General features: G+C 60.4%; 1 protein-coding gene across 1 annotated transcript; it reads right to left on the minus strand.

The window, feature by feature from the left end:
- Positions 1–1,476: 1,476 nt before the first annotated feature.
- On the minus strand, positions 1,477–19,096 carry DBH (dopamine beta-hydroxylase). Its single transcript, XM_086324209.1, has 12 exons — positions 18,746–19,096; positions 16,478–16,624; positions 14,446–14,703; positions 13,455–13,631; positions 12,877–12,979; positions 9,197–9,363; positions 6,161–6,304; positions 5,860–5,898; positions 5,254–5,313; positions 4,320–4,447; positions 3,700–3,859; positions 1,477–2,089 (listed from the first exon to the last, which is right to left on the minus strand). The coding sequence occupies exons 1-12, from the start codon at positions 19,094–19,096 to the stop codon at positions 1,958–1,960; spliced, it is 1,866 nt and encodes a 621-aa protein (XP_086180335.1). The 3' UTR covers positions 1,477–1,957.
- Between the last annotated feature and the right edge of the window lie 8,479 nt (positions 19,097–27,575).

The raw sequence follows: 27,575 nt of genomic DNA on the forward strand, positions 1-27,575 counted from the left end.
GCTTGGGTTCTGCCATCACACAGGCCCAAGGTCACCTCCAGGACCCCCCACGCACGCTGGGTGACCCTGGCACCTGGCTTTAGGTGTCTGAGTGCCCCCGTCTGTCAGTGGGAGGAAAGACAGCGTGTCCTGGGCTCGTGGCCGAGTTAATGCAGAACCAGGGTGCATGTTCTTACAGATGACCCGGGTGGGATGCTCCGGGCAGGGCAGGGGGCGGCAGGGGCCTGTGCGTGGGGCAAACCACACGCCACCCCCCAAGGAAAAGAGCGACCAGCCCGAGGGCAACAGTGAGTGCAGGAGAGGGCGTGTCAGTGAGGGCGGCAGAAGGTTCTGGAACTGGGAGCGATTCCTGGTTGCCACTAATCCCCCAGGGACCCTGGGGGCGGGGGGCGACTTTCTCTCCTGCGGACCTGCGCTCGCCCCTGGGTGAGGCTGGGGCAGGCGCCACTGGTGCCTCCCAGGGTCTGGGGAACAAAGCGATAGACGGGCTGGGTGGGGGTGAGACCGGGGGTCACCTCCAAGCCCTCCCCCAGAGCTCCGGGCTGACGGGACCCCTCAGAGGGAGGGGACTTCCTGGACCAGACGGTCAAGGCCAGCGGCTAGGTGAGCCGCAGCTGCCCTCCTGAGGCCGGGGCCCTGCAGAGAGGGCCTCTCGCCCCACTGCCCCCCGAGGCTCTAAAGATGACGGAGGGCTGGCCGCTCTGCAGCCTCCGTCAGGCCTGGCAGCTCACAGCCGTCACGGCCTGACTTATGGCAGGGGCAGTGTGATTTACAAGACGTGGTGCGCAGCGCCTGGCCTGTAATGAAGTGCTGGCAGGAGGAGAAGTGGCATTTAGCGGATGGCTGTTGGGGTGTAAGGGGGGCCCAGAGGCCCATCCATCACCCACCCTCTCCTAGAAGCTGCACAGCATTTTGCTGAACTGGCTGAACAGAGCTGAATCTGTCTCTCTCAGCAGCAACTATCAAAGAGCTGAACTTGGCCTGAAACGAGCGCCGGCTAAGAGGGAGGGAAGGTGGAAACGACCCAGGAGGCAGGGCTGGCCAGGCAGCGCCACCCTGCACTAGCTGCCACCGGGTGCTGGCCCCAGGCGTGAGCCTTATCGTCTCAGCAACCTGCACGACACTGGCCCCGTCTCACAGATGAGAAGACCGAGGGTCGGGGAGGTGGGGCTGGCCTTCTAGCGCAGGTCTGGTTCCAGGGCTTGCTTGCTCTGTCAGCCACCTGTCCCACCACAGAGAGAAGTGACCTGGGCCATTGACCCCATCTCCCAGGGAGCTGGTATCCAGATCCTGGCCTAGATCCTTCCCGTCTCATCCTTTTGGTGGTGGTGAGAGCTGTTCTTAGGCTTTCCCTTTAGGTAGGTGAAAATATCTGTTTACCCTCCAATGGAGCAATTTCCCAGGCGAGTCTCTAACTAGCTAAGTGGTTTGTCCTGCCCCCATCGGCAGAGAAGACGCCCACTGCGACACACGAGCTGGTCTGCAGGGACACGTTTAAGTACAACAGCACTTGCACCCGTCACACGCAACACCGATCACCCTCTGCAGGGGCTGGGGACGCGGGGCCGGGACAGCTCCGGGAGTCTGGCCCGCGTCCGGTCGTGGCTCGTGTCCCAGGAGACGGGCACCCCCCAGCCCCAGCGAGATAGCAGGGCTCTCGGGGCTCTGGACTCTAGACTTCCAAGAGGGGTTACCCTTATGCTGTGTCAAAGGGTGTGCAAGGGTCCCGTTCCACCTGGGCCTCGGTGGGTCAGCAAAAGTTGTCACGGGACCCTCTCAGCCATGCAGGGGGTCCCTGGGGGAGAAAGCTGGACCAGACCCTGGTCTCAGGTGGTGGCTTGGTCCAGCCCTCCGTGCTGGGCTGTTCCATGGGGGTCTTCACAGAGTAGGGGGTGCACAGGGCTGCTGTGAGCCCGCAGGGGCAGCATGGTGAGGGGAGCGAAGAGGCCACCCACGTTCAGCCTTTGCCCCCACCGATGTTCAGCACGGTGGGGCCGGCGGGGCTCTGAGCCTGGCTGGCTGGGCAGTGAGGGGTGGGCTCTTCCAACCTGGACACAATCTCAGGCAGGGGCTGCTGATTCCACTCGCCCTGCAAGGAAGGGACGAGGAGGTAAATGGAGGCTGGAGGGGCGAAGTGGGGGCCACCTCCCCCAGCACTTCTCCCAGTGACCCTGTGGGTTCCTGCCCTTAAACTCACCTTCTCCCAAACCAAAGCAAACCGCCCACTGCTACATGGGGGTCCTCACCTGGGAGACGGGGCCGACCCCATCTGCCTGCTCAGCCACCCCTCACTTCCTTCAGGGAAGCGGTCAGAAGGCCTGGGTGCAGCCTGAGTGTTCAGCCGCTCTCCCCACCCCCCGACTCATACACACGGCTGCGTCAAACGCCGCACTTAACCACGTCAGACATCAGCCCCAAACTGCTCTTTGATGATCCAGTGTTGGCCCCCACCTTGGGGCTGGGAATGTTCAATTAGCGATTAGTCTAGCTCCCAGTGCTTCCAGGAAAGCTGCCTCACAGAGTTGCAGGCTGCGGGGCCTTCTCCACCTAACTCAGCCCCAGCCCAGGCCCTGGGCCCTGCCAGGAGCTCGCAGGGGCTCAGCGAGATGCCTTTGGATCCCGGTGGGTCCCGAATGAGGAGGGAACCCAGCCTGCAGCCTCAGACCCTGACTTCTCACCGCCCCCACCCCCTGAGCGCTGTGTTGTTAGGCTCCGGGGGAGGCTGCGGATGCCCCACTCACACCACTGAGGTTAGTCCCGTGATGTGCCGGCGTGCCAGAGAGGGCGGCACCTTCGGGGGCAGTGGTCAGCACGCTCCGTAGGTGGTCGGCTGTCTGTCTGTCTGGGCCGTCTCTCACCACCTGGTCTTTGTTTTGTGTGAGTGCTTCTTGCCAGCTCCTTGGGGGAGGAGCCCTGTCACCCACTGGGGTCCTCTAGGGGTTCTGGGGCACAGCGGTGGGCAGAACTTGCTGCTGGGTGTCCGGAAGGGGCGACTGTGTGGCCAAGGGCAGCCGGCCGGCCCCAGCCGATGCACCCTCCCCCCAACATGGGCAGCCACACCTGGCAGCAGACAAACCACACACATGCACACACACACACGTGTACGCACACACACGTGTACGCACACACACACACGCACACACAGGCAGCCACACCTGAAAGTGGACAAACCACACACACGCACGCACGCACGTACACACACACACGTGGGCACACACACGTGCACACACATGCACACACGTGTATGCACGCACACGGCAGCACACCTGGAAGCGGACAAACCACACGCATGTGCGCGCGCACACACACATGCACACGCATGCACACACAGGCAGCCACACCTGGAAGTGGACAAACCGCACACACACACGCACGCGTGCACACACACGCACACGCATGCACACACACACGCATGCAGCACACACACATGCACACACGCACGCACGGACACGCACATACATGGGAGGCCACACACGCACGCACATGTGCACACACATGCACACACGCATACAGCAGGCACACCTGGAAATGGATGCCCCCCCCAGACACACACACACAGGCAGCCACACCTAGAAGTGGACAAACCACACACATGCACACGCACACGCACGCGCATGCACGCACACAGCGGCACACCTGGAAGCTCACAAGCCACACACACGCATGCGCACACACGCACGCGTGCGCACGGCGGCACACCTGGAAGCGGACGGCCGAGGACCTGTTGCAGTGCATGGAGATGGGTGCGAAGCCGTACAGGGCCTTGAGCACTTCGCGGTTGAAGGAGTTCCAGGGCACGGAGGCAAACTGCTCGGGGACAGACGCCTGGGGGCAGGTGCAGACTTCCTCGCTGTTGAACCTGGTGAGAGAAGGAGCCGTCCAGAGTGGGGTCTGGGGGAGAGGAGGGGAGTCCAACAAGGCACCCGTGACGCCTCCCTGAAGAGGGGTGGGGTCCCCAGAGTGGCCCTTCTAGCACACTGCTCTGGCCCTGCCTCCCGCCCTGACAACGAATAGGCTTCATCTCTTGTGCCATCTTGGCTCAGGTGGGAACGGCTGCTCCAGGGCTGGGTGGAGGGGCTTCTCGGGCCAAGTCCAGACTCGATAGGAAGCAAGTATGGGGGTCGCCTGGGGATGCCTGCCACCGGCACCTGAAGGTGGGTGGGGGCCTGATCGCCAGGTTCCTGCTCACCTTGCTCCTGGGCGCCCTGCTTTCGCCCAGGGCCTGGAAGGTTTGGGGTTGGGGGGAGTGTTCGGGGCCGGGGTTGCCCTGCCGTGCCCAGGATGGAAGGCACAGCTGGCACGCCCCGTGGAGCCATCACCTGTTCACGAGGCGGAAGTACTTGTGCAGGAAGCCAGGGTCCACGGCGCTCTTGCAGAGCTCCAGCTGCGTCTGGGGGTAGTAGTGCACATAGTTGACGCACATCTCCTCCAGGATCCCGAAGCCCCCCTGCAGGGTGGAGACGACCCCATCAGCACTGGCGCGCCAGCCTCACCCCAGACGCTGCCGTTCAGCCTCTCTGGGTGTTCAGTGCTTCCACGCACGCACGTGTGCACCCACTCATCGCACGAGGCCAGATCGTGTTCTGAGTGGGCAGAGGTCCTGCCCTCGTGGGGTCCTCAGCCTTTGCCAGAGAGACAGACAGCACAGCAGTCAGCCGGCACGTGCAGCTCAGGGAGCGACGCCTCCTCCGCATCCTCGGCTTTATCCCACCTTTGCCGGTCGCAGGAGGCAGGGAGCCCCCTCACGCCCCCAGCCTCACCCCAGCGTGGGCTCCGGTGCTGACACATGTCTCTGGCCTTGGCTCTCCGACTAGGGCAGCCATCAAAATAACCCGGGTAGCTCATTAAAGCAGACATCGCCGGGAGTCACCACCCAGCCTGGGGAGGAACTGATGAGTTTATGTGTTTATCAGGTACCCAGGGGATGTTTGAGGGCAGGAGGAGGAGAAGGGGACAACAGAGGATGAGATGGTTGGATGGCATCACCGGCTCAATGGACATGAGTTTGAGTAAGCTCCGGGAGTTGGTAATGGACAGGGAGGCCTGGCGTGCTGCAGTCCATGGGGTCGCAAAGAGTCGGACATGACTGAACTGAACTGAAGAGGGGATGCTAATGCTGGCCCAGGGCCCACAGCGTGAGAGCTGCTGCTTTACTGGATGAATGAGCGAGGGGCACCCCCGCCCTGTGCTCCAGCAGAGCTGAGACTGGTGCCTGAGCTCTGCGGCAGGGGGCGGGACGTTGGGGTGACTTACCACGGTGGCCAGCCTCCTGTCTTCCGTGTTGTATGTGCAAGAGGTGATGAGCACGTCTCCCTGGAGGGCCGAGGCGACAGACACCCTCAGCACCTGCCCGCCTGGGGTCCAGGTGCCCTGGGCTGGACCCATGAGTGACCACAGTGGTCGGTCCACCCGGAGGAACTCAACAGTGGCCCCCGGGGTCCCCACACTTGAGGACTACCCTGGAGTGTCCCCAGGGAGTGATGACCAGTCGACTTCTCTGGCCCCTTCTTACTTGGGCCACAGACCAGCTGGTGGCTGCGTGGGGCTGGTCGGGTGTCACAGCCTGCGTTTGGGCCAGCCCCCACCCTGCCCAAGAGTGCCCTGCTGCATGGTCAGCGACCCACTGGCGAGCCCCAGGCCCTCATCTCTCCCTGAAGCTCTCGGGTCTGTGGTCCTCTGATCAGGCAGGAGGAGGCCTGTGACCCCAAGTGCCCTCTGGTCCTGGCCCCTCCAAGGGCCCCCTGTGCAACCCCGGGGGAGTCTCAGAACTGGTTCTGGAAGGCCTTCCACGGCCTCTGCCCTCCCCATCCTTCCTGCCCTCCCCCAACCTCGGTCTCCTGCCCTGAACCAGGCACTCACCGGGTAGACAGACACGACCTTCTTCAACATGCGGATCTCCTGGGGTGGGCAGAGCAGAGGGCGGGGAGGGGCAAGGACGAGGCGAGACTTCAGAGTCTTGCAGACCCAGTGCCCCACCCTGCCACCCCACGACCTGGGGGACGCCAGAATGGCTAAGTGAGGCCTCCGGCCAGGAGGCCATTAGAACTAGAAAGTGAGCGTGGGATGGGGGGGTGGTGTTGGGAAGAGAAGGTCAAACGGGGCCCTGGCCGTGCCCTGGCGGGCCTGGCGGGGCAGGGGCGGGTGGCATGGGGGTCCCCACCTGGAAGTGCGGGCTGTAGTGGTTGTCCCTGTTCACGATCTCTGTCTCCCGGCCATCCCTGGCCAGCACTGTGACCACCTTCTGGCCGGTCAGGTGCGTGTGGAGCTGAGAGGCGAAGATGTGAATCCCCGAGGCAGGCAGGGCCTGCGGGACGGGGCAGGGTCAGGGCTTGGCAGGCGGCCGCCGCAGCCCACAGCCCACGAGCGGCCTTGCGCCTGGGTGGCCCTGGCCCTTCCTCCTCCCAAGTCGGGCGAGGCGCTGGCTGTCCCAGTTGTGGCCGGGAAGCACCGGGGAGACGGGCCAGCCCTCACATCACCCCCAGGGCAGAAGATGACATCCCAGACGTTCCCCCGACGTGACGCTCACGCGGTTTAGATGGAAATCATCCTAAAACGATTACATTCGTCGAGCGATTTCTCCACCACATGTCATCTCCCTGACCTCGCACCGCCGTGCCGTCCACACGGTCGGCAGCTCCGTCACCAAGTGACCACAGGTTGCTGCACCTCTGCGAGTCACCCGACTCCCCCTCCGTGCCTCCAGCTTGCTCTCCGCCAGCCACCGCCCCTGCCCTTGGTCATTAGGGGCACCCTCTGGCCCCCTTGCAGTGATGGAGGGCTGGGAGACCTTATGGCCACATGTGTGACAACTGGGAGCCCCTGCCGATGGGTGGGACCACGGGTCTCTCCCCTTGGTCCCCAGAGTCCAGATGTGTGACAGGTGCAGGGGGATTGCCGTCTTGGGGCCTATGGTCGAAAACACGGTGCTTCTTCTGGGCTTGTCTTCGGCTGGGATGTCTAGACCAGGACAGACTTCCGACTGCGGAAGCTGTGCCCCTCGGGGGTCTGCCAACAGAGACGAGACTCCCACTCTTCCAGAAGCCCTTCCACAAGCGTCCACAGAAATGTGATTTTCCCAAAGAACGTGCTATTGGAAGGGGAACAAGAACACTGAGCTCTTTTTGTTTTTTGCTGTAAGTACTTAGAGACTCTGCGGAGAGGAGGCAGGCAGGCCCTCGTTTCCAGGCTGGCGAGAGGTGTGCTCAAGGTCAGAGGGTCAACACGACCACCAGCTCTGTCTCAAGGGCACTTTGCTTGCCTAAGGCTTCGAGGAGCCCCCCGCCAAAGGACAAATCCCAGGGGATCCACTCATGGGAAGACAAATCCACTCTAAACCTCACCGCAGAGCAGGCTGCGCCTGACTTCTCGCTCTGCACGGCAGGCATGGTGGCCCCCGCGGGCCCCAGGTTCCTCATCTGTTGGGTGGATATGCAAACCCTCACCCGGCTCTGTGACAGTGAAGGGGCCATGCGGGAGAGGGTGTGCACAGCATTCACAATGGACTGAGAAGTAACATCCGCCAAATAGAAACCACCAGAGTAAGACAGACAGCCCACCGGAAACACTGGACGAAGTTACGAGCAGGTATTCACAGAAAAGGAGGGCGAATGGCCTAGAGGTCGGCGCCAAGGTCCTCAGCGTCTATAAATGTGTCCTGAGGTCAGTCGCTCAGTCGTGTCTGACTCTTTGCCACCCCAGGGACTGTAGCCCACCAGGCTCCTCTGTCCATGGGATTCTCCAGGCAAGAATACTGTAGTGGGTGGCCTTTCCCTCCTCCAGGGTATCTTCCCAACTCAGGGACCCAACCCAGGTCTCCCGCATTGCAGGCAGATTCTTTACCGTCTGAGCCACCAGGGAAGCCCAAGAATACTGGAGTGGGTAGCCTATCCCTTCTCCAGGGAAACTTCTTGACCCAGAAATCAAACCAGGGTCTCCTGCCTTGCAGGCGGATTCTTTACCAGCTGAGCTACCAGGGAAGCCTACTTCTATAAATAGGGGAATTCAAATAGAACAGCAGGGATGTTTTTCCCCCAATGATTGACATGCTAAGACACTAGCACGGTGGGTGGGTAAGTCTGGGGCGCTGGGCACACCCCAGTACTGTGGGGGAGGAAAGCTCCGAGTGGGCTTTCTGGGGGCCGTTTTACCAGAGTCATCCCAGTGAAAGCTCACATCCCCGTGCGTGGCAGCTGCACCTCCAGAATCCACCTGGCACAAGTTTCCTGAGCGCACATACATTCCCTGGAGGGTTTCTTCCCATCAGTGGGAAGTTAAGGCAGCCTGGATGCTGGTGATGAGAGGACAGGTCAGCCCTGGCCAGAACTGGGGGCGGCAGGGGGCATGGAGGACCCAGAATCTGGGGAGCCCCTTTCACTCCTCCGGAAGCTCAGGCCCTCCATCTGCTCAGGAGACTGATGTTACCTGTGCCCACCTGCCCCTCGCAGCCCCGGGGACCAGCGCTCCCTCGTATGCTCTGCCCTGGACGCCTGGCTGGTCTCAGGTGATGAAGTTCCCACTTCATCCGTGCTGCGCGTCGGTTAAAGGGCAAGTCACGGACGAACTATTCAATTTGTTTTGAAGCATGCAAGTGAACGGGCTTGTAGCAACAAGCAGGGAAAACATCTAGAAGGAAACAAAAGATCCCAGAACTGGCAGCCAGGGCAGAGGAGAGGACGCTGTGCTGAGGGGGCCTTGGGGGTCAGCTGCGTTTTTCCGCGGTGAACGCGTGCCTGCCCACTCGTGGCTGAACTCGTATTTTCAATGCTGGCTGGGGTGTGGACTGAATGCGTGCATGCTAAGTTGCTTCAGTCGTGTCCGACTCATTGTGACCCTTTGGACTGTAGCCTGCCGGGCTCCTCTGTCCATGGGATTCTCCAGGCAAAGTACTGGAGTGGGTTGCCATGCCTTCCTCCAGGGGATCTTCCTGATCCAGGGATTGAACCCGAGTCTCTTACATTTCCTGCAGTGGCCAGCGGGTTCTTTACCACCAGCCGCACCACCAAATGGGGGCCCACAGTTATTGCTGGAGAGGGTGATGCAGAACACGCAGCCGCAGGAAGGCTCCTTGGGGTCAGGGGGCTGGGGAGGCTGCAGAAGCTGCAGGGTGGGGGGGAGCGAGGTCACAGCTGCTGCCCTTGGTGCCCACCCTCGGGCCTCAGCAGAAGTGCCAGGCCCCGCCCCGGGTCCAGCCACTCACCAGCTGGGTGCACTTGTCCGTGCAGTAGCCGGTGAGGACGAAGGCCGTCTCCTGCGGGGGGATGGCCATCACGGGCGTGTACGCCAGGCCCAGCTCCATGATGCCCGCATCGAAGCGCCGCAGTGCAGCCGTGTAGTACAGGCGGATGCCCGAGGAGTCGCGCCGGCCTGGGGGGAGGAGGGACGGAGGTGAGCGGAGGCCCTGGCCCCCAGCCCCACACATGACCCCCAGCCGCCCTCAGCCAGGAGGCGCTGGGCACCCATGCCTGCTGCTCCCTGCCTTTGTCCCCACACCCGTTTAGTCCAGGCAGACGCCATGGTTACCGGAAGACAAATTCACGCACCCCGCGCGGTTCCCATAGGGAGAGAAAGAGCTATTGTTTCTGCGAAAACGAGGCAAGTGCTCTGGGAAGACTTAACTAAGGCAGCAAATGAAAGCCCAGAACGGTGCTCTTGAGCCGGGCAGGGCGAGATGCCTGCCGTGGGTTGGGAAGCTGGCCAGTCCCTCCAAGGGCTGGGCAGGCGCCTTGATGCTCTTCCTGTGAGTTCACAGGGCCCTGAGCTGGAATCCACCCGCAGCGCGAACCGCTCGGTTTGGGCGGAGAGGAGGGCACGGCCGGTCTCACAGAGGAGCCTCCACCCCTGAGCAGGTGAGCGCGGGTTTGCATGGTGAGGTCAGCAGGAAGTATTTAAGGCACGTCCTTCTGGGGCTCCCTTGTTGATTCCTGTCCTGCAGGGTTGACCCAGGGCTTGCATCTCCTGGGAAGACGTCCCAGGAGAAACCTGAGAAGGAGGGTGGGCTCCTGGGGCGAGGTCTGGAGCTCCCCCGGCTCTCACACCGTCCTGGGCTCCTGGGGCAAGGTCTGGAGCTCCCCCGGCTCACACACCGTCCTGGGCTCCGTTTGCTCAAGTGTGCTGTGTGATCTCCGGCAAGTTGCTGTCCCTCTCTGGGCTCAAAGTCAAAGGCCTCATCCAAAGAAGAATCATCGCTTCTGCCCATCACAGTCCAGCCACACCTGCCGGCTCTTCTTGCCGTCAGCTAATTGGTGAGTCCAAAAACTTCCTGGGCAGCCTCCCAGTGGTCATGTGAAGCTGATGGCCGGAGGTCCGGGGATGCTGGCACCCACAGGCCTCTAGCGGCCCCTTCCTGCCCTCTCCCTGCCTGGAATTGCTCAGCGAGGCCCTGAGCAGTTCAGGTCTGATCCCACGGGGGAGGAGTGGAGCTGGACATGGCTCACCCCCTCAGGATACGCAGGAGAGCTGGGAGCCGGGCAGAGAGCCCGTGGAACCAAAGACTCATCGTCCCACGTTATAGATGGGGAAACTGAGGCACAGAGCCTGAGCTAAAGTCCCTGCTCAAGAACTGCAGGGCTGGGAAGTAGCCGAGCTGGAATGCAGCCCATGGCGCCTTTGGGGCCGGGCTGTCTCCCTGCTCAGCTGCTCTGAGGTGGAACCAAGAACATCCCCTCTGCCTCCCGCCCCCTTGCACCAGCCACCGCCCCCACCACCACCACTGCAGTGTCCAAACTCAGCCTCTGTGTCTCTGGGCTGATTACATCAGAGGATAATAATAAAAAGGGAGATGCAATTGGTTAAAATTCAGACAGGGATTAAATAATGAAATAATTGTGGAATTTTGATATTTATAGAAAAGAGACCCATCTCCAGATTTTGCGAAGCGACAGGAGTGTCCTTATATTTGGCAAAGGATCCATAAATACAAGCAGATAATCAGGAAGAGACAGACTTCCTTGATGCTTAAGGAGTTTTCGAAAATCCATTTGCTTTCAGGTTTTAAATGAGCCATAAATCCCATACCACGCTAAGGCCCAAGCTGACTTATGGTCCTCTCTGTGCGTGCGGCAGATAATTCTAGCGGTGGCAGAAGGTATTAATTATGCGGCCGGGAAGAAATCGCTGGCGGCTACTGGTCAAGCTCACCCCCGGAGCCTGCACCCTGTTGGGAGTGCTGTGTCCCGAGCCTTCACAGCCCCAGAGCGGCTGAGCGAGTGAGTGAGCACGGGCAGGGGGAGGGTGCCCCACGCCTGGTCACACCACCAGGGAGAGACGGGCTGGGCCCAGCCTGGAGCTCAGGTTCTTATCAGACCATTTCTGCCCTTCATTACACAAATGAAAAGTGTCATTTAAAAAAAAAGTGAGTGAGAAGAAGCCTGTGTGGCTATATATGGTGGAAGACGCCGGTGAAACGGGGAGGAAAACCCTCTCACTTTCTGGGGTAGTATCAGCTGGCATCACCCTCCTAAAGACTGACCCTGTGCCCACCTTCGGGTGCAGAGCGGCCCAGCCGTCCTGCTCTCTGGCCCCCACCTCGCTTTCCCAGCCCCTACGCTACAGCCAGGCCGGACCACCTGTGTTTTCTGGAGCATGCTGGCCTTGCCCACCTCCATGTCTAGGCACAGCCTGTCCCTCCATCTGGAACGCAGCACGTGTTGGCTTCCCTCATGAAAAGGCTCCTCGTCCTCCAAGGCCGCCACCATGCCGCCCGGACCACCGAGACTCCTCCTTTCATACCTCCTGGCCCCCTGCTTGCGTCTCCCTCCTGAGAAGCCTTTGCATCTTCCTGGACCCGAGGTCTGCTGTGGTCGATCGGGGAACAAGATCACACTGCTTCCCATGCGGAGGGTCTCGTGGGTTTCTGTCTGCTGAGCATGGACTCAACAGCAGGAGGCAGACTAGGGCCACCCCTCCAGCACCCAGGGCAGACATTTCCAATCAATCCCAGATGCCTTTCCAGGTGCCGTCGCCGAGGGCCACTCAGAGGAGAGACAGGCGAGCAGGACCTGTTTGCTGCCCTGACTCAGAACACGTGGAAACAAAACCCCGTTGTCACACGCACACTCCAGGCACACATTTGCTCCTTCGAGAGAAGCAGGAGGGAGGCCCATGGCCAGAAACACCCCTGTTGAGCCAGGCACGCCCCTTGCCCCTGGAGACAGTCTGGGGCTGTGCCTCCTCGTGGTCAAGCCATCGGAGGCTGGGTTCTGGGTCAGGGATGATGTTGGCTCGGAGGGCCCTGCTTTCTGCTATCCAGCCAGGTGCCTTGTCCCGGCCCATGCTGTTCTGGGAATGGAAGAAGATGGGAGCACCCCTCGTGCTCAGGGGTAGGGGGCGTCTCTGGGTTTTAGCAGCCTCACAGAAGTTAGACTTCCAGGAGATACGGCGTTTGCACCCCCCTCCAGCTGACACCCTCTCTCCACTGTCTGTGTCCCCGTTGGTCGGCACATCCTGATACTAGCCGTCTGCTCTGCAGGTGCCAGCAAGGAAATGCTGTGGGGAGGGGTGAGCTGTGTCTTACCCTGGCCTCAATTTCCTCATCTGCAAAATGAGCACACAAGAAACCTCAAGCTGCCTTTCCCAGGTGGTTCCCAGGGCAGTGCCAGGGCGGCAGCAGCTGGTGTTTGTGGAGGGGGAGGGGTGAGGTGCTGGGCCCCTCCTGTGTGGGTGTGCGCCTTTAAGAGCCTACCGCAGCCACAGGAGACGGGCAGAGAGGAGGCTGAGAGGGCCACAGGCCACAGTGGGTCAGGCGACAGGCAGGCTGGACTCGGGGGAGAGGACGCAGGCTGAGCCCTGCCAGCCCGGCTACCCCCCGGGACACAGCGAGTCCACGGGCTCCGAGGGCAGGCGGGGGCAGGTAAGAAGGGCAGCGCTCGGACGTCCCACCTGTTATCACCAGCGGATTGTGGTAGTGAACTTCCAGGCGGAGAAATCTGGAGGAGCCAGGCCCCCCAAAGGCCAGGCCTGCTTCCTCTGGGTAGTAAAAGGCCTGCGGAGGGCAAAGGGAGGGCTCAGCCCAGAAGACAGACGGGCAGGTGCCAGGGGAGGCCCTGGGGGCCAGGGCAAACCCACCCGCGTGCCGGAGCCTGAGCTGCAAGGGTGGGGGCGAGGGTTGGTAGGGCAGCCAGGTTAGAACCACGCTCTCCTGCTGACGGGCAGCTCGTTACCAGCCCACACAGTGCTCCTGTTAGACTTGAGGTCAGGGGGTGCAGAGAGCTCTTAACCCCAGGCAAGCCCACCGCCCAAGCCCACCGCTGAGCTGCTGGAAGAAGCTGCTGGAAGACCCTGGACACAGCCAGTCCCCTCCAAATCCAGCGGAACTTGATGGGGAGCGAGAATGATGCCCATGAGGGAAGGAACAGGGGCTGGAGGAGGCATCTGTGGCTCCAAAGAGCCATGGGACTCCAGCGGCGTAGAGGCAGTGGGGAGAGGGGGCCCCGGGGAGACGCGGGAGGGGCACGCACCTTGGCACCCAGGGCCCAGGCGGCCAGCACGTGACGGCAGAAGTTGAGCCGCTGTGGCTTCATCTTGGAGTCGCAGGGCCCGCTGAAGTGGGGGATGGTCTCGAACTCGGTGGCGCACTGGAAGACCTCCATGTGGTGCACCAGCGCCTCGTTGCCCTTGGTGACGATGGGCTCGTACTGCGGGGTGGGCACCCGCTGAGACCCCGCCCCCACACGCTCACCCCCACTGAAGCCCCCCTCCCGAGTGGGCCTCTGCTTGCCCATCTGTAAAATGGGAGGGCTGCACCCGGTGGTTTCTGGGGAGCCTCGAGTCCAGGGTTTTGGGAGCTAACCCACCACCTGGGAACCAGTCAGGATCTGCCAGAAGGTCATGGTGAGAGCTGAAGCAGAGGGAAGGGGTCCCCGGCAATTCATTTCTTGGTTGGGGGGGGACAGGAAGTCAGCAGTCCTTGCGTGAAAGCAGCAGGGGCTGGAGACACGGAGACTGCTCAAGGCTGAGCCTGAGCCTAGGGGGCAGGTGCAGCTGTGAGTCTGTCCCGTCGCTTCCTGCTGTGTAAGTTGGGGGCTCACACAGCCTCTCTGGGCCATACACCCTCGACTGGAATAAGGATGCTGATCTGTAGGGCTGTGTGTGTAGTGCTGGGACGATGGAGTGGGTAAACCACTTTCCCTTCCCCTGGAGCCAGACAAAGAGTAATCCAGCAGCTGTTGTCATTCTTGTGTCTCCGGGTGCATGTTCAGAGCAACTGAGCCCTGAGCTGAGCTGTTATTTCAAGGGGGAGTGTGGCCTGACAGACAGATAGATAGACAGCCATTCCCATCCCAGGGGAAGAGGCAGAAATCAAGACATCGGTTGGTCCAGGCTGGAAGCCGGGCTGCAGCAGCCCTGGGGGGCGCGGAGGGGGAGCGAGCAGGGCGATGGGGGTCAGAGCATGCGTGGGGCTGGACCCCGGACAGCTCTCCAGGAGTGGACACGCCGGGGCCCGCGTACCATGACGATGTGGTGCCGGGGGAAGCCGTCCGGGAGCTCGGTCACGTAGCACCAGTACGTGGTCTGCTGGCCGGGGATGAGGACGTCGGGGGCGCGGATCTCCATGGTGCGCGTGTCCGCGGGCAGGGCCGGCTGCGGGATGCTAGGCTTCAGCAGCTGCACCCTCTGCAGCCCCGTGCGCAAGCCGGATGTGTTGATGGCCTCCAGCGACCGGAGCGGCTCCTCCAGGAATCCATACACCAGGTGGACGGTGCCGTCCTGCAGGCAAGACAGGGCCTCGTCACTCACAGCCCCAAGCCCGGCTCCTGGTGAGCGGGAGGCTGCCGGGTCCCTCCCCACCGTGACATGCTTGGTTCTCATCTCTGTGAAGGACGGGAACCTTCAGGCTCTGTGTGAACTGGGCTGGGATTAAATCCAAGGCCACCCACGCTCAGAGCCCACGCATTAATACCTTTTGTCTTCCTAAATGCCCTCAGTCTACATTCGCTTAGTGTTCGTTCAACTAACCATTGCTGGCTCCCTGTGAACGAGGCTGGCTCATCTGGGACCCCGGGTCCCTCTGCCTTCCCCAGGTCCCTGGGAATAGGGCTGTTCTCTGCACAGGTGTCTCAGAGCTCCAGGCGGGAGGTTGCCCCGCACCAGACTAGAAGCTCTGAGCTGAGCACACATGGGCATCAGACACCCTGCAAAGTTCGGGGAGAGGGTGCTCTGCCCGCCCTTGCCTCCTCCATGGGTAAGCAAGCAGGAGAGTTGAGGACTCGGGTGACCTTCTGGAAGTGACAGGCACAAAGCAGGTGATTAAATAGTTAATCCCATTAGCGGATTCTAAGTAGGAAAAAGTACAGGAGACCCCTGAATGTTAATGATTACTCAAGAAGCATTTGCTTAACCACAGAACCAAGCAACAAAACCATACAGAAGCAGCAAGAGACGCGCCCCCCAAATAAGAAAACAGCGGTGGCAAGAGGCCCCCAGCCCAGCTCAGTGAGCTAGGGCCTGCCCTCTGCACACAGGAAAGCGGTGCTTTGTGGACCTGGCCTGACCATGTAGGGACAGGGAAACTCCCCTGCCCGACCGGGAGGAGGAGCTGATGACGGAAGCGTGATGTCTACTCAAGAAAGACAGAGAGGGTCTTCTCCCACCCCACTTCTCCTTTGGCCATAAAACTGTAGCCCACTAAGTTCTCGGGGTGCAGGACTCTCTTGCCTCCCAAGCGTCATGTTCTCATGAACCCCTTCTTCTCGATCCCTCTGCCCCAGGTTGGATTCTTCCTGCTCTGAGACAGGAAGGACTGGCGCTCTCCGGAGCCCCCAGAACACTACCCGTCTGTTTCAGGACTTATCCTGGCCCCAGCTCTGTCCCCACCACGCCATGGGTACCCAGGCACGTCCTCCCCCGTCTGGCCTCGGTTTCCTCACGTTGCTCCATGCCAGCCTGTGTCACTGTCATGCTGCAAAGATAACGCAAGACCATGGGTGTCAACGTGCACTGAAAAGTTAGGTGGATTTTGTCTTCAAGAGAAAACCGGGTTGCTTTTCCCTAAGGGTCTCGGATCCGCTGTGGCCGTGAATTCCTGGACGGAGCAGGTTGAGCCTTACTTGTAGGTCCCTTTCTCCCTTTGCAGGCAGGTAAACTGAGGCCCAGTGGAGGCGGGGGCTTGCCCTGAGCCTCAAAGACCATTGGCCAACCAGGGCCAGGTCGAAGGACCAAAGTCTCCTGGAGAGTCTTCTCCAGAATTCCACTGAAGATGCTGGACCCAGAGGAGAGAGCGAGTCCAGGGCAAGGTCACTCAGGGCTCCATTAGAAGGCTTCGGGGCGAGACCCACGTCTAGAGACATGTCAGCTAAGTGTCAGCCAAGAGCTGCTTATTCAAAGCATCAGAGGCTGAGAGCAGAGCTGGCTTCTCCCAAGCTGCCTTGTCCCTGCCCGGCTGCCCCTGGGAGCCCCTCTCTCTGTGGGTGAGGGGCCCGGGGTGCTGCCCCGGACGTTACGATGGCTCCACCCCGCCCACGGCAAGCGGGCCGCCACCCACCTCGATGAGGTAGTCGTTGGGGTCACAGGTGCCAAAAGGCCTCTTGAAGAGCAGGTACAGGCCTTCTGGAGTCCTCTGTGCCCGCAGAAGCTGGTAATCCTGCTGGGAGTCCAGGTGGACCTGCCCCTTCTGGTCACTCCAGGCATCCTGCAGAGACAAGGTCAGGCTTGGAGCCCAAGCGGCCGGGCCGAGGGGGCGGGTGGTCACCCACAGCACAGCCCCTGGACACACCCCGCCCTGGGGTGCCTGGCCTTGACAGGTGACCTCAAATGCCAGCCGGCGCTGGTCAGCCAAGCAGGTTCCCAGACCTCTGGGTGGGACCCAGAAACTGTATTACCCAGGAGGTGCCAGGACTGGGGACGTGGGGTCCTAGACAAAGAATCCCTCTTGGTCTGGGGGACAGCGGCCTGACAGCACACAGAGCCTTGGAGAGGGGAGAATGAGGGGAGAGAGAGGCGCTGGCAGTGGGGTGTGGGCACCAGCCCATACTCAAAGGCCCCGAGAGAGTGAAGCCCTGCACCTGCGCACCTCACTCGAGTCCCAGCTTTGCCTGGAGAAGGTAAACTGAGGCCCCGGAGCACACAGACCCACTGCCGGTCCCCAGGATGTTCAAGGGCGGCGGCTCTGGCCAGCCCCTCCCCTCCCCTATCCCCAGCTGCCTCCTGGCACCCAGCCCTAAGGCCCGGCCACCCAGGGGCTCCAGGCCAGGGCACCAAAGACAGCCCCTGGGCCAGGCGGCTGCGAGGGAGGCCCTGCCCCGACCAGCAGGTGAGGGGCAACGCGGGCCAGAGCTATTCGGCCTCAGAATGCTTTCAAACCCTGCATTCAGGGCGGCAGCACATTTTCTTCATTTCCTTGAGGAAAAAAGAAACCCACGAAAGATTTTGCCAAATCTCCCCCCTGGAGAAAAGCGCCGTGACAAAGCTCCTGCCGGGGGATGTTGGGGATCTGCAGGACTCAGTTCAAACAGAAGCAGAAACTTAGCCTGTGAGCCTTCAGCTGGAAATCTAGAATGTATTTGTTGAACATATTGCTAGAGGAGGAAAAACAAGCCTGACATTTGTTTGCATAGGAATTTGTTGTGCAAATTAATCTTGCCTGTGCGGGAGGATGCGAAAGTCACCCCAGCTCTCTTGGCAGCCGGGGAAGCTGGGCCCGGGGCTCGCTGCTCCTCTGGGACCGGCTTGGAGCCGTGCTGCCCTGGTCTTCCTGGGCCGTGACCCAGAGCCACTGAGCTGCCTCGTGAGGGGGAGGCGGGGCAGCCCAGAGCCAGTGGCCCCCATCCCATCCGGCTGGAGGTCAGGCTCACCCAGGCTCCCGCCTCCCGGGAAAATGGGCAAAGCTCCTTCCTGCCTGCAGAGTTGTGGTGGGGGTTGGATGGAGCACCCCTGGGGTTCCAGAAAGATCAGCCAAGGGTGTCAGCTCATGTGAACCCCCTTATCCCAAGAAAGTAGAGAGGCAGAATTGTACCCACTCTGCAGATGGGGCACACGAGGCTGGGAGGCCCCTCCTGAGCCTGGCTAGCCAGTCCGGCCGGATTCCCACTCTTCAGGAAGTAAGAGCCCCTCTGCCCACAGATCGAGTGCCTGCTGACTTGCAGGAGCGTTAGCCCTCCTGGGTTTGTGTCCCTGAGAGAGCGGGTTTGGCCCCCGGGGAGGCGGGGGTAGAGGAAGCTGGGGCGGTGCTCAGGGCAGGATGGCTGGGCTCTCCCCACCCGGGGGGACCCTCTGCAGTCTGTCCAGGGCCCCGCAAGCCCCTCTCCTCCGAAGGGCAATCTCCCTGCTCCTCCACCCTTTCCAGCAAGAATTGAGGGTGAATTTGGGGTGTGGAGTGAGGTGTGCGCCTCAGTGTGGATGGTTCCTTCCAGGCCGGGTGCGCAGGTCACCCACGTGTGCAAACACCAGCTTCCAGGCGGCGCAGGCCGAGCCCCTCGCTTGGGTGCGTGTGAGCTCCGCACACTGTTTGTGCAGCTGGGGGGGTGGGGGCCGCCCTCCCAAGGGCAACAGGGACGTGTGGAGAGGCTGTGCTTTATGTGGTGAGCGTGTCCCCCATCTTGGGCTGCGCTCCTTGGGTGTGCCGGGCAGTCAGGGAAGCCACTTGTTTCCCATCTTGACCTCACGTCGGCATCCAAGACGCCCAAGCTTGGGACACAGGGATGCTCAGATACAGGGGACCGGAGAGGCGAGAGGGAGACTTCCTTTGCCAGGTTCGGGAGGGCGAGTGCAGAGAAGGGCAGGATCGGGGGCGCTGCGGTGGGGGAGGACTCACCCCGAAGTAGGCGCCGTCCCTGTCAGTCCAGAGCACCACCAAGTCAGCATTCTCCAGCTCCCCTCGGTCCGACATCCCAAACAGGACACCAGCCTTGAGCTCCCGCACCAGGAGCTGGAAGTAGACGGTCTCCTGCGCATAGCTGACGTTCCAGGACAGCTCCAGGGTCCCCTCGGGGTCCAGGGGGATGTGGAAGGGGAAGGGGCTCTCGGCGGGGGCCGAGCCCTGCAGCGCAGCCACGAGGATGACCAGGAAGACGGCCACCGCGGTGCCGTACATGGAGGCCGCCTCGCGAACGCTGGGGCTGGGGACCTGCATGGCTGGACGAGCGCGGCCGCCCCACCTGGCCATTTATGTCCCGGGCCCCCGGGGAGGTGGGCTCAGGCTGCACTGGTAATCACATTTGTCTGGTGGGGAATTCAATTGTCCCAGCAACCCTCCCACCAGCCCGGGCCCCCAGGCCAAAAGCTTTTCTGCCCTCGTTTCTCCTAATTGGCACTAATGACGCATGGACATCATCAGCGGGAATCGAAGCAGACGGGCTGATTTCATTCCCTCTGAATGGTCCCCGAGAGCCATCCGGGAAGGGCTCCTCCCTGCGGGCGCCCTCCAGCTGAGCACCGGGCTGACAACCAGGGCCTGTCCCCGCACGGCTGGCAGGCGGGGCCGTGCCGCCCCATTTGTGGATGGGCAGACCGAGGCTCCGTGGGGTCATTTCCGAGGTGGTGGTGGTGGTGGTGGTTTAGCTGTGAAGTCGCGTCTGACTCCTTTGTGACCCCATGGACTCTAAGCCCACCAGGCTGCTCCGTCCGTGAGATTTCTTAGGCAAGAATCCTGGAGTGGGTTGCCATTTCCTCTCCAGGGGATCTTCCCGGCCTAGGGATCGAACCGCGTCTCCTGCAGTGGGAGGCGGATTCTCTACCACTGAACCACCAGGGAAACCCCCATTTCTAAAGTGGCCAGTGAGGAAAGAGACCTCAGTGCTGCAGGCCCAGGGAGCCATGTCTATAGCCCTGGAGGGCGGACCAACTTCAAACTAAAAATAAGAGACGATCCCCAAATAGTCCCCGTGTTTAGACACTCTCCCCGGGCCTGCTGCCGCCGCTCTTGTCTGCTCTCTTCTCCCCACAGGCTCCAGCTGGCGCCACAGCTGCTCCCGAGGGAGTGGGCGTGCTGCTGGGGGCAGGGGCAGATGGCCCAGCGGTATGCTGGCGGTGGGGGCGGGGGGTGGGGTGGACAGACTGCAGGTGGGTTTCTGGGGAGCCCGGACAGCACCGCACATTGCCGGGGAGCAGACTTCTTGACGACGCCTTGCGGAGGGGTAGGCCGCAGACTCTGCAGAAAGGGGTGTGAGCCACAGGCCTGCTTCCTCGTCTCCGAAGCTCCAGCACCCACAGTGTTGCTTAGCCTGGAGTGGACCCAGTCTGAATTCGAAGCCTCCCAGGGCAGCCAGTCTATGGCAGTGTTTCTCCCACACACACCACAGGGCTTTTGCACAGACCCACTGGGACTCACGGCCCATTGAGCTCAGGTGTCAGTCTCTCTGCAGACCAGCTCACCCAGTCCTTCTCCACGCAGAGTGGGCTGGGCATGTGCTACCGCCGCTGGGAAGTTCTCTCTGACTGCATTCTGCTCTGAACTTGGCTGCCTCCTTCCAGGAACCTGACTTCCTTCTTTCTTCCTTCTTCAGTTGCTCCTCTCTCTGGCAAAACCAAGAACCTGAGCAATATCCTCAGTATCCACAATATTGCCCGCAAGTATCCACAAGTCCTCAAAGAGCGACGAAGGCCGGCCTAGAGCTTGCAGCGTCTGGCCCTGTTTTTGCTCTGAGCTCTGCTCCTCAGGAAGGGGTGACTGTGTCTGCCTGAAGGCGAAATCTGGAGCAAGCTACCCTCCTCCCAGGACCTGGTGGGTGGTGGGCTCTCCTCACGGCGGCTGGGCCGCCCTGCAAACAGGGCGGAAGGAGAAGGCTGCTACGAGAGGCCCCGGGACCCCTCCCTGACTTACACGGGTGGGGTGCTACAGGACTCGCTGCTCACAGCGCCATCACCGCATGGCTGTCCTTGGGGCCGCTCCCCGAGCCAGCACAGCGTCAGAGCGAGACACAGGGTGAGTGAATCCGGGAACGCGCAAGCCGACTCACGAACAGGCGGGATGCCGCCACTAGCCTGCGTCCTGGGCCTGAGGAAAGATGCGAACGGGTAACGGGTCGTGAGAGCCGGCCCCCTGGGCCCCGGAGGCCGCAGACCCTTGGCTCCAGTGACAAGACAGAACCCAGGGAGGGCTGCAGCCTGGGGCGGCAGGTGGGCTTCCTGGAGCAGGGCAGGGACTCAGTTAGAGCCTGGGAGGATGGGGTTCCCACGGATGGGGTGGCCCCGGGGGTGCCTGGCTACAGGATCAACCGCAAAGGCCTTTAGGTAATGATCCCTGCATGGAAGACAGGAGGGTGCAGGCCAGGGGAGACCACAGTGCAGGCTCCGGAGGCCCCACCCCTCGGGGCACTGCCTCGTTCTTTAAAATTCTGCCCAAACCCCCTCATCTGTGCTGGGTGGGCAGGCATGGAGCCTCTGAGATCGCTGAGACACCCACTGTCTGGACATCCACTAGCCACCTCCTCCCCCGACTAGGGAACAGCTGCGGCGAGGGGGTGAGACAGGCTGCTGGGGCAGGCGCCGCGCCCCTGGTGGGCACAGGGACAAAGCCAGCAGGTGCAAAGCGAGGGCGACCAGGCTCCACGGCAGTCCTGGCTCTGGGTGAGCGTCCTGGCCACCCACGTGGCTCTGGCTACAAGAGAAAGAGTGGGTACCACCCCCCACTCACCCCCAACCACCTGGAGTAGCAGGACCCCCAAGGACTCATACCCAGGGCTGGGGACTCTGGTTTCAAGCCTGCCGCACCCCTGCAGAGTCCCGGCTGGACCTTCGCATGGAAGGGCTTTCCCACCCAGACCCACGCCCATCTGCAGATATCAGCAGTTTATCCCTCTGCCCCTCTTCAACCCAGCGGTGAGGCCTGGGAGCCAGAGCCCAGGATAGGGGTCGGGAGCCCTGCGGGGAGAAGCCCAGGCAGACGCCTCTCCTCTCTGGATGCAGGTGAGAGCAACAGCTGCTCAAAGACGGAGGAAGCGAGGTCCGAGCGGCTCTCAGTACACAGCAGAGTGCTGTGCCCGCGCGTTTATTTTTAACAGGATTCGGAAGACGTTCTCTGTCTCCACTCAGAGCCGGACTGGCATGCTGACCTTCCAGTTGCGTTTGATAAAAAGGGTTCGGCTGACTTCAGAAATGAGAATTGCCCATGCTAGTAATTAACTGGAGCTGGAAATCGTGTTCACGGCCGTCCCTTCACCTGCTCATTTCATTTCAGCCCCACCAGCCCATGGGCACGGGTCTGCGACCGTCCTCGGACACGAGATAATGCTCAGGAGAGGAGGGACCCCGTCGGGAGCAGGGTCTGCCTGGTGTCCCGAGCACACTCGCGGCCCAGGGGGCTGCACTCAAGGCAGCCAAGGTCAGGGAAATTCCACTGGAGTCAGGAGGAAGGGATGCTGGGGGGAGAAACGCAAGCAGGGGGAGAAGCTGAGGTGGCTCTGGGCCGGCGGGGGTGGGAGGGAGCTGGTCCAATCCGGCGGCCTCCTCCGCAATGTGCAGCTCCTTGCATTAATGGATTTTTAAAAAACAAGCAATCTGACCTGGAATAAGGAAGCAGTGCTCAGCGCTCCTGCCTCGGCCGTGTCGGTGAGATGCCTGCTCACCCCAGGCGTCCTCTGGACAGCGGCCGCCCCCACCCCCCGGGACGCATCGCTGGCTTCCTCTCCATGCACTCTCGGGATGGGGTGGGGGCTCACGCTGCCCCCTGCTTCCACTCCCGTCCCCCCCAACCTGGCTCCGCTCTGGCCATCAGGTGCAGTTTGCCCTCCAGAAGTGGGGGTGGGGTGGGGTGGCACCCCGGGGTGTCTCTGCCACCCTGTCAGGAAATAAACACCAGTTCACCGCTCAGCGCCTGGCTCTCCTCCAAAGCGCTTCGACGGCTGACCTCATTTAGAACTGATTTCGGGGTTTTAATAAGCCCTTTGCCTTCCTGCTTCTCTCTGACACTGTCATCCTTGGAGCTATAATCCTCCATGGCTTCTGCCACGTGAGGCTGGCTCCCCAACAACCAGGTTAGAGCCAATGGGGCCATGGAGGCCAGAGGGGGGCCTCAGCCAGACAGGCCAGGCCAGGCCACCCCCCAGTCACCCCAAGGGAGCTACAGGCAGTGCCCACCGCCCTCCACTCCCGGAAACTCCAGCAGTCCAGCTGATGGCGGTGTGGAAAGCGGGCTGAGAAGGGCTGATGGGGGCTGTTGGAAGCTGAGACCCACCCCACCCCCAGGGCTGCACGCAGGCCCTGCCCACCCACACGACAGCCTTGACCAGCAAGGCTGGTCAACAGTCAAGACAATTGGATGACCAGCCTCTCTACCCTGGCTCAAAGTTCAGAGGCCACACCCTGAAGGTCCCAGGCCCTGAAGCTCGGGTCGCCAGTGGCTCAGCTGACACACCAACCACAGGTCAGCAGGTGACACCCAGCCCAGGAGCCCCTGATTTGCCTTGCTCCTTAAGCCACAGCCAAGTAACAGTGACCCAGCCTGAAGATCAGAGGGCCCCAGCCCACCCCGGCCCCCGACCCGCTTTGAGGCGGGTGGGTTTGGAGGTCAGATCTGAGAGAGGCCTGCAGGGCTGCACCTGGCCAGCCCAATGGAGCTCTCACCTGGCCAGAGTGCCTGGTGACACCCGTGGTCCCGCTGAGGACACAGGCTACACGGAGCAGCCGCGTCTGCCTCCGAGGGTGCTGAGCATGCGGCCTCTCTCCCTTCCGTAACTCTCGACATGGCCTTGTGGGACTGCGCTAACTTATGGAGCCCACTCCCTCTTGGTCAGTGTTTGGGTGTCTGTGCGTTCACCTAACCAGCAGTGACAGGAGAGAAGCCAGTGACCACACACATCCATCCTCACACACGTGTGCCCCTGCTCCTTCAGGGCCACCCCTAGAGCTAAAACCACGGGGCCAGAGGCAGCGGGGCTTCCCCTCGGACGCCACTGCGTCCTGCGGCCCAGAAGGCCTTCATCCAGGAGGAGAGGCCACTGCTGGCCATGCGCCACCCAGCAAACGCAAAACCCCTTGCCTGGAACAGATAGCTTCTTACAGGTAAGTAGGTTTCAGCCTTGTTGATGGGCCAAACTCGCTATTGGGCTGGACAGCTGCCCTCAGGCTACAGTCAAATGCATCACAGACAGAAAGGCAAATTCAATAAAGCCCGAGCCTCACCACCTGCTTTTCAAAGCTGAGACTTTGGAAAGAGCAGGTCTCTGTGCCCGGCGGGCCTCTGACATTCGCACGGTGAGAGGGGCCAGCGGATAAGCGCTCTCTGATCCAATTGTCCCTTGGCTGATCGAGTTACGGAGCGATTTGCCCGCTGGCGGCCAAGGGACAAGGTGAATTAAACGTCCGGACAGAGACGATGCTGCACGTAGCTGAGCAGCCGGTGGGGTGCAGGCAGGGACATCTTTCCGGTGGACACTTGGTCAATACCTGGCGTGACAGGATGTCTCAGGAGGACTGGGGCATCGCCACCCCTGGACGCCGGGTCTGCGCTTGACAGTCCCCGCGTGGTGGGAGCACGGGGATCACTGTCACTGCTGCCGAGGGCCCCAGGTCCCTTCCAGAGCCTATCAGGGAACTCATCTGATGGAACCTCCTCGCCCAGGCTGGTCGATGTTACCACCCCCTGGCTAAGATCCTCTGTTGCCACTGACACTGTCTCAACACAGAGGGGCATCTTTTAAAACCAAAACATCAACCGCCTTCCTTCCATCTGGACAAACAGAAGCGTCAGGACAGCACTTTGAGGGGCAAAGGGCAACTCTGGGTGAGCTGGCATCTCTGCTGGGGAGTACATGTCACCACCTCCAGTCCAGAGAAGCGCCCTGAAGTGCAGCTTCAGCGTTTTATCTTCTGTTGCAGGGTTTTCACAAGGCCAAGCAGAACCAAACTTCAGTCTCAAACCAGAAGCTTCACCCAAAACCAGGGGATGTGGCTGCATCCTGAAGCCTGCTCCTTGGTACCCAGGGGCTATCGGCTCCTCCCTGGCCCTGGAGGGGGGCCGCTAGGTACCCAGGGCAAACATGATCCTTGGGCGTGTTTAGTAACACCTTCTCCCCACCAAACTCCTACCCTGTGTCAGAAAAATGCTTTTGAAAGAAAAAATTCACAAAAGAATTGTTTTTTTTTTTTTTTAATGGAATCTTTTCAGGGGATCAGAATTCTGCAGGAATCATAGAAAGAGGCAAAGAGACAAAATTAGAGGGAACCAAACCCCAGCCGCTATGAGAACCAGACCTGGAGCCCTGGGGACCAGACACTGGGAGGGTGAGGATGGTCAGCAGGGCTTCTCCAGTGGCTTCACAGGCACCAGCCACGTGACTGATCGTCCCTCACCCACGAAGTAGGCAGCAGAGAGCCCCCGAGTCCCCAGATTAAAGCAGAGGACAGTCGCCACTGCAGAACATTGACCAGGGACCCGCGGCCCACGCGAGCAGTTCCCGGCCCACCCTGCCAGGATGCACATTCCTCCCCGTCCTGGTCAGTGGCCCAGAAGAGATGCAGCAGCCGCAGGCGGCCACACGGGATCGAATGCAGAACCAGGCGAAGGGCCCGCCAGACCGAGCATACTGAGGAAAAGCTGCCCCATCAAAGAGCCTTCATCTCAGAAACAGAAACTCCAGCACCCAGGGAAGAGGCATGGATGGAGTCAGCAGAGAGACTTGAAAATAAGTATAATTAGTATCTTTAGAGAGATAAGAGAGGTTATCGTAGTCGTGAAGCGAGAATGGGCTTTGATATAAAAGAACTAATTAGAGATCTTGGAAATTTAAAATAGATGAGCTGAGAGCAGAAAGGAGACATCTGAGAGGAGCCTGGTGAGCTGGAAGACCAGGCCCGGCGCTGGTCGAGGAATTCGTCTTCAAGTGCAGAGGGATGGAAAACAGGAGGGAAATATGGGGACTTGGGGGACAGCTGCAACACCCTGCAGCCAACTAAGGGACATCCAGAGGTGGGGTAGGAAGGGTAGAAGGGAGAAAACAGCAAAGACATCCATCCGTCTTCAGACCCGGAGCCAATGAACACAGGCACGCAGATACGGGGAGGCCAGAAAGAGCACCAGAAGCAAAGTAAAGATGCTCCCAGACAGAGAGACAGAGAGAGAGAGAGAGAGAGAGAGAGGGAGAGAGAGAGGATGTCCATTGGAGAGCAAAACCGAGAAAAAGAGGCCGAGGGGAGGGGGCAGAGGAAACTTACCTGAGGAGGAACCTGTGGGGCACTGCCAACTTCCCTAAGAGCAGCAGAAAATGATATCTCCTGCAGAGTCCACCACTCTGAGGCTGAAGCTGAAGCTCCAATGCTTTGGCCACCTGCTGGGAAGAGCTGACTCATTGGGAAAGACCCTGATGCTGGGAAAGATTGAAGGCAGGAGGAGAAGGGGACGACAGAGGATGAGATGGTTAGACGGCATCATCATGACTCAAGGGACATGACTTTCAGCAAATTCCAGGAGATGGTGAGGAACAGGGAGGCCTGGCGTGCTGCAGTCCATGGGGTCGCAAAGGGTTGGATATGACTGAGCGCCTGGACAGCAACAACAATTCCAAACCCAGCATTCTGGTTTTGGGGCAGAATTAAAAATATTCAAGCACGCAAGGACTCATATGTTTTGCCACTACCCTCCTCTCTGAAAGAATTATTCAAGGGTGGTGTTCTCACGAAAAAAAGAATTTTAAGAAGGAAGAGGAAAGGGGACAGAAGACATCACGGGAAGAGAAAAGTCAGCAGAGGGTGAAGTCTGGGTCATTCTGTTGTTGTCAGGGCCGGGCTCCATCATCGTCGTTGCATTCTGAAATATTTCCAAAGCAACAAAAAGTGAGGAGAACAGTGTTAGAGATGCGCTCACCACTCAGCTCTTCTCTGTGTTTATTATGCTGTGTTGGCTTTAGTTTCACAAAACAAGTATCACAGGTCCAGTTAAGCCAGCCCTGTTCCCCTCCTCAAATTGAAACAGCTTTTCATCGCGTCTCTCCTTGGGTTACAGTTGCTGTCGTTCAGCCGCTCAGTCGTGTCTGACTCTTTGCGACCCCATGGGCTGCAGCACGCCAGGCTTCCCTGTCCTTCACCATCTCCCAGAGTTTCCTCAGACTCACGTGCATTGAGTCGGTGATGCCATCCGACCGTCTCATCCTCTGTTGCCCCTTCTCCTCTTGCCCTCAGCTGGGTACAAAACCATTTATTTTTAAGTGTTTATTTTGTTGCTGGCCAACTTGCTAAACCTGTGATTGTTGTAATAAATCTTCATTGGGTTTGCTTGGATTTGTCAAGTGGAATTTTCCAGCGTCACTGAGCATTCACAGTTCAGTGTCTTCTGGTTCAACATTTGTGTCTTTTATTTCCATTTCTATCACGCAGACTCGCCGGGCGTCCCCGGCCCAGAGCGCGAGGGTGCACAGCTCAGCTCATTCCCGTCGGCACCTGGCGTGTCTGCTCGAGGGCAGGACGCTTGCCATAGACTGGCAGGAAATATCCTCCCCCGGGCAGCGGGCTTCTCTCCATTTCTTTTCAAACAGCAGTAGGTGCCGACTGGGATTACTTGCTTTGTCAGCATCTGTTAGGATGCTCCTAAAGTCTCCCTGCCTTTCTCTTAATGCAGAACGATGGTTCTCAAACTCTGGGGCCTCTGGAACCCTTTACTCCCCTAAAAATGATCAAAGACCCTAAAGAACTCATATGAAGACTGCTATAAA

The sequence above is a fragment of the Bos grunniens genome, chromosome 11 (genome assembly GCF_055505025.1).
Source record: "Bos grunniens cultivar Pamir isolate PY7600 chromosome 11, Bosgru_T2T1.0, whole genome shotgun sequence".
In the NCBI taxonomy this organism is placed as follows: domain Eukaryota; kingdom Metazoa; phylum Chordata; class Mammalia; order Artiodactyla; family Bovidae; genus Bos; species Bos grunniens.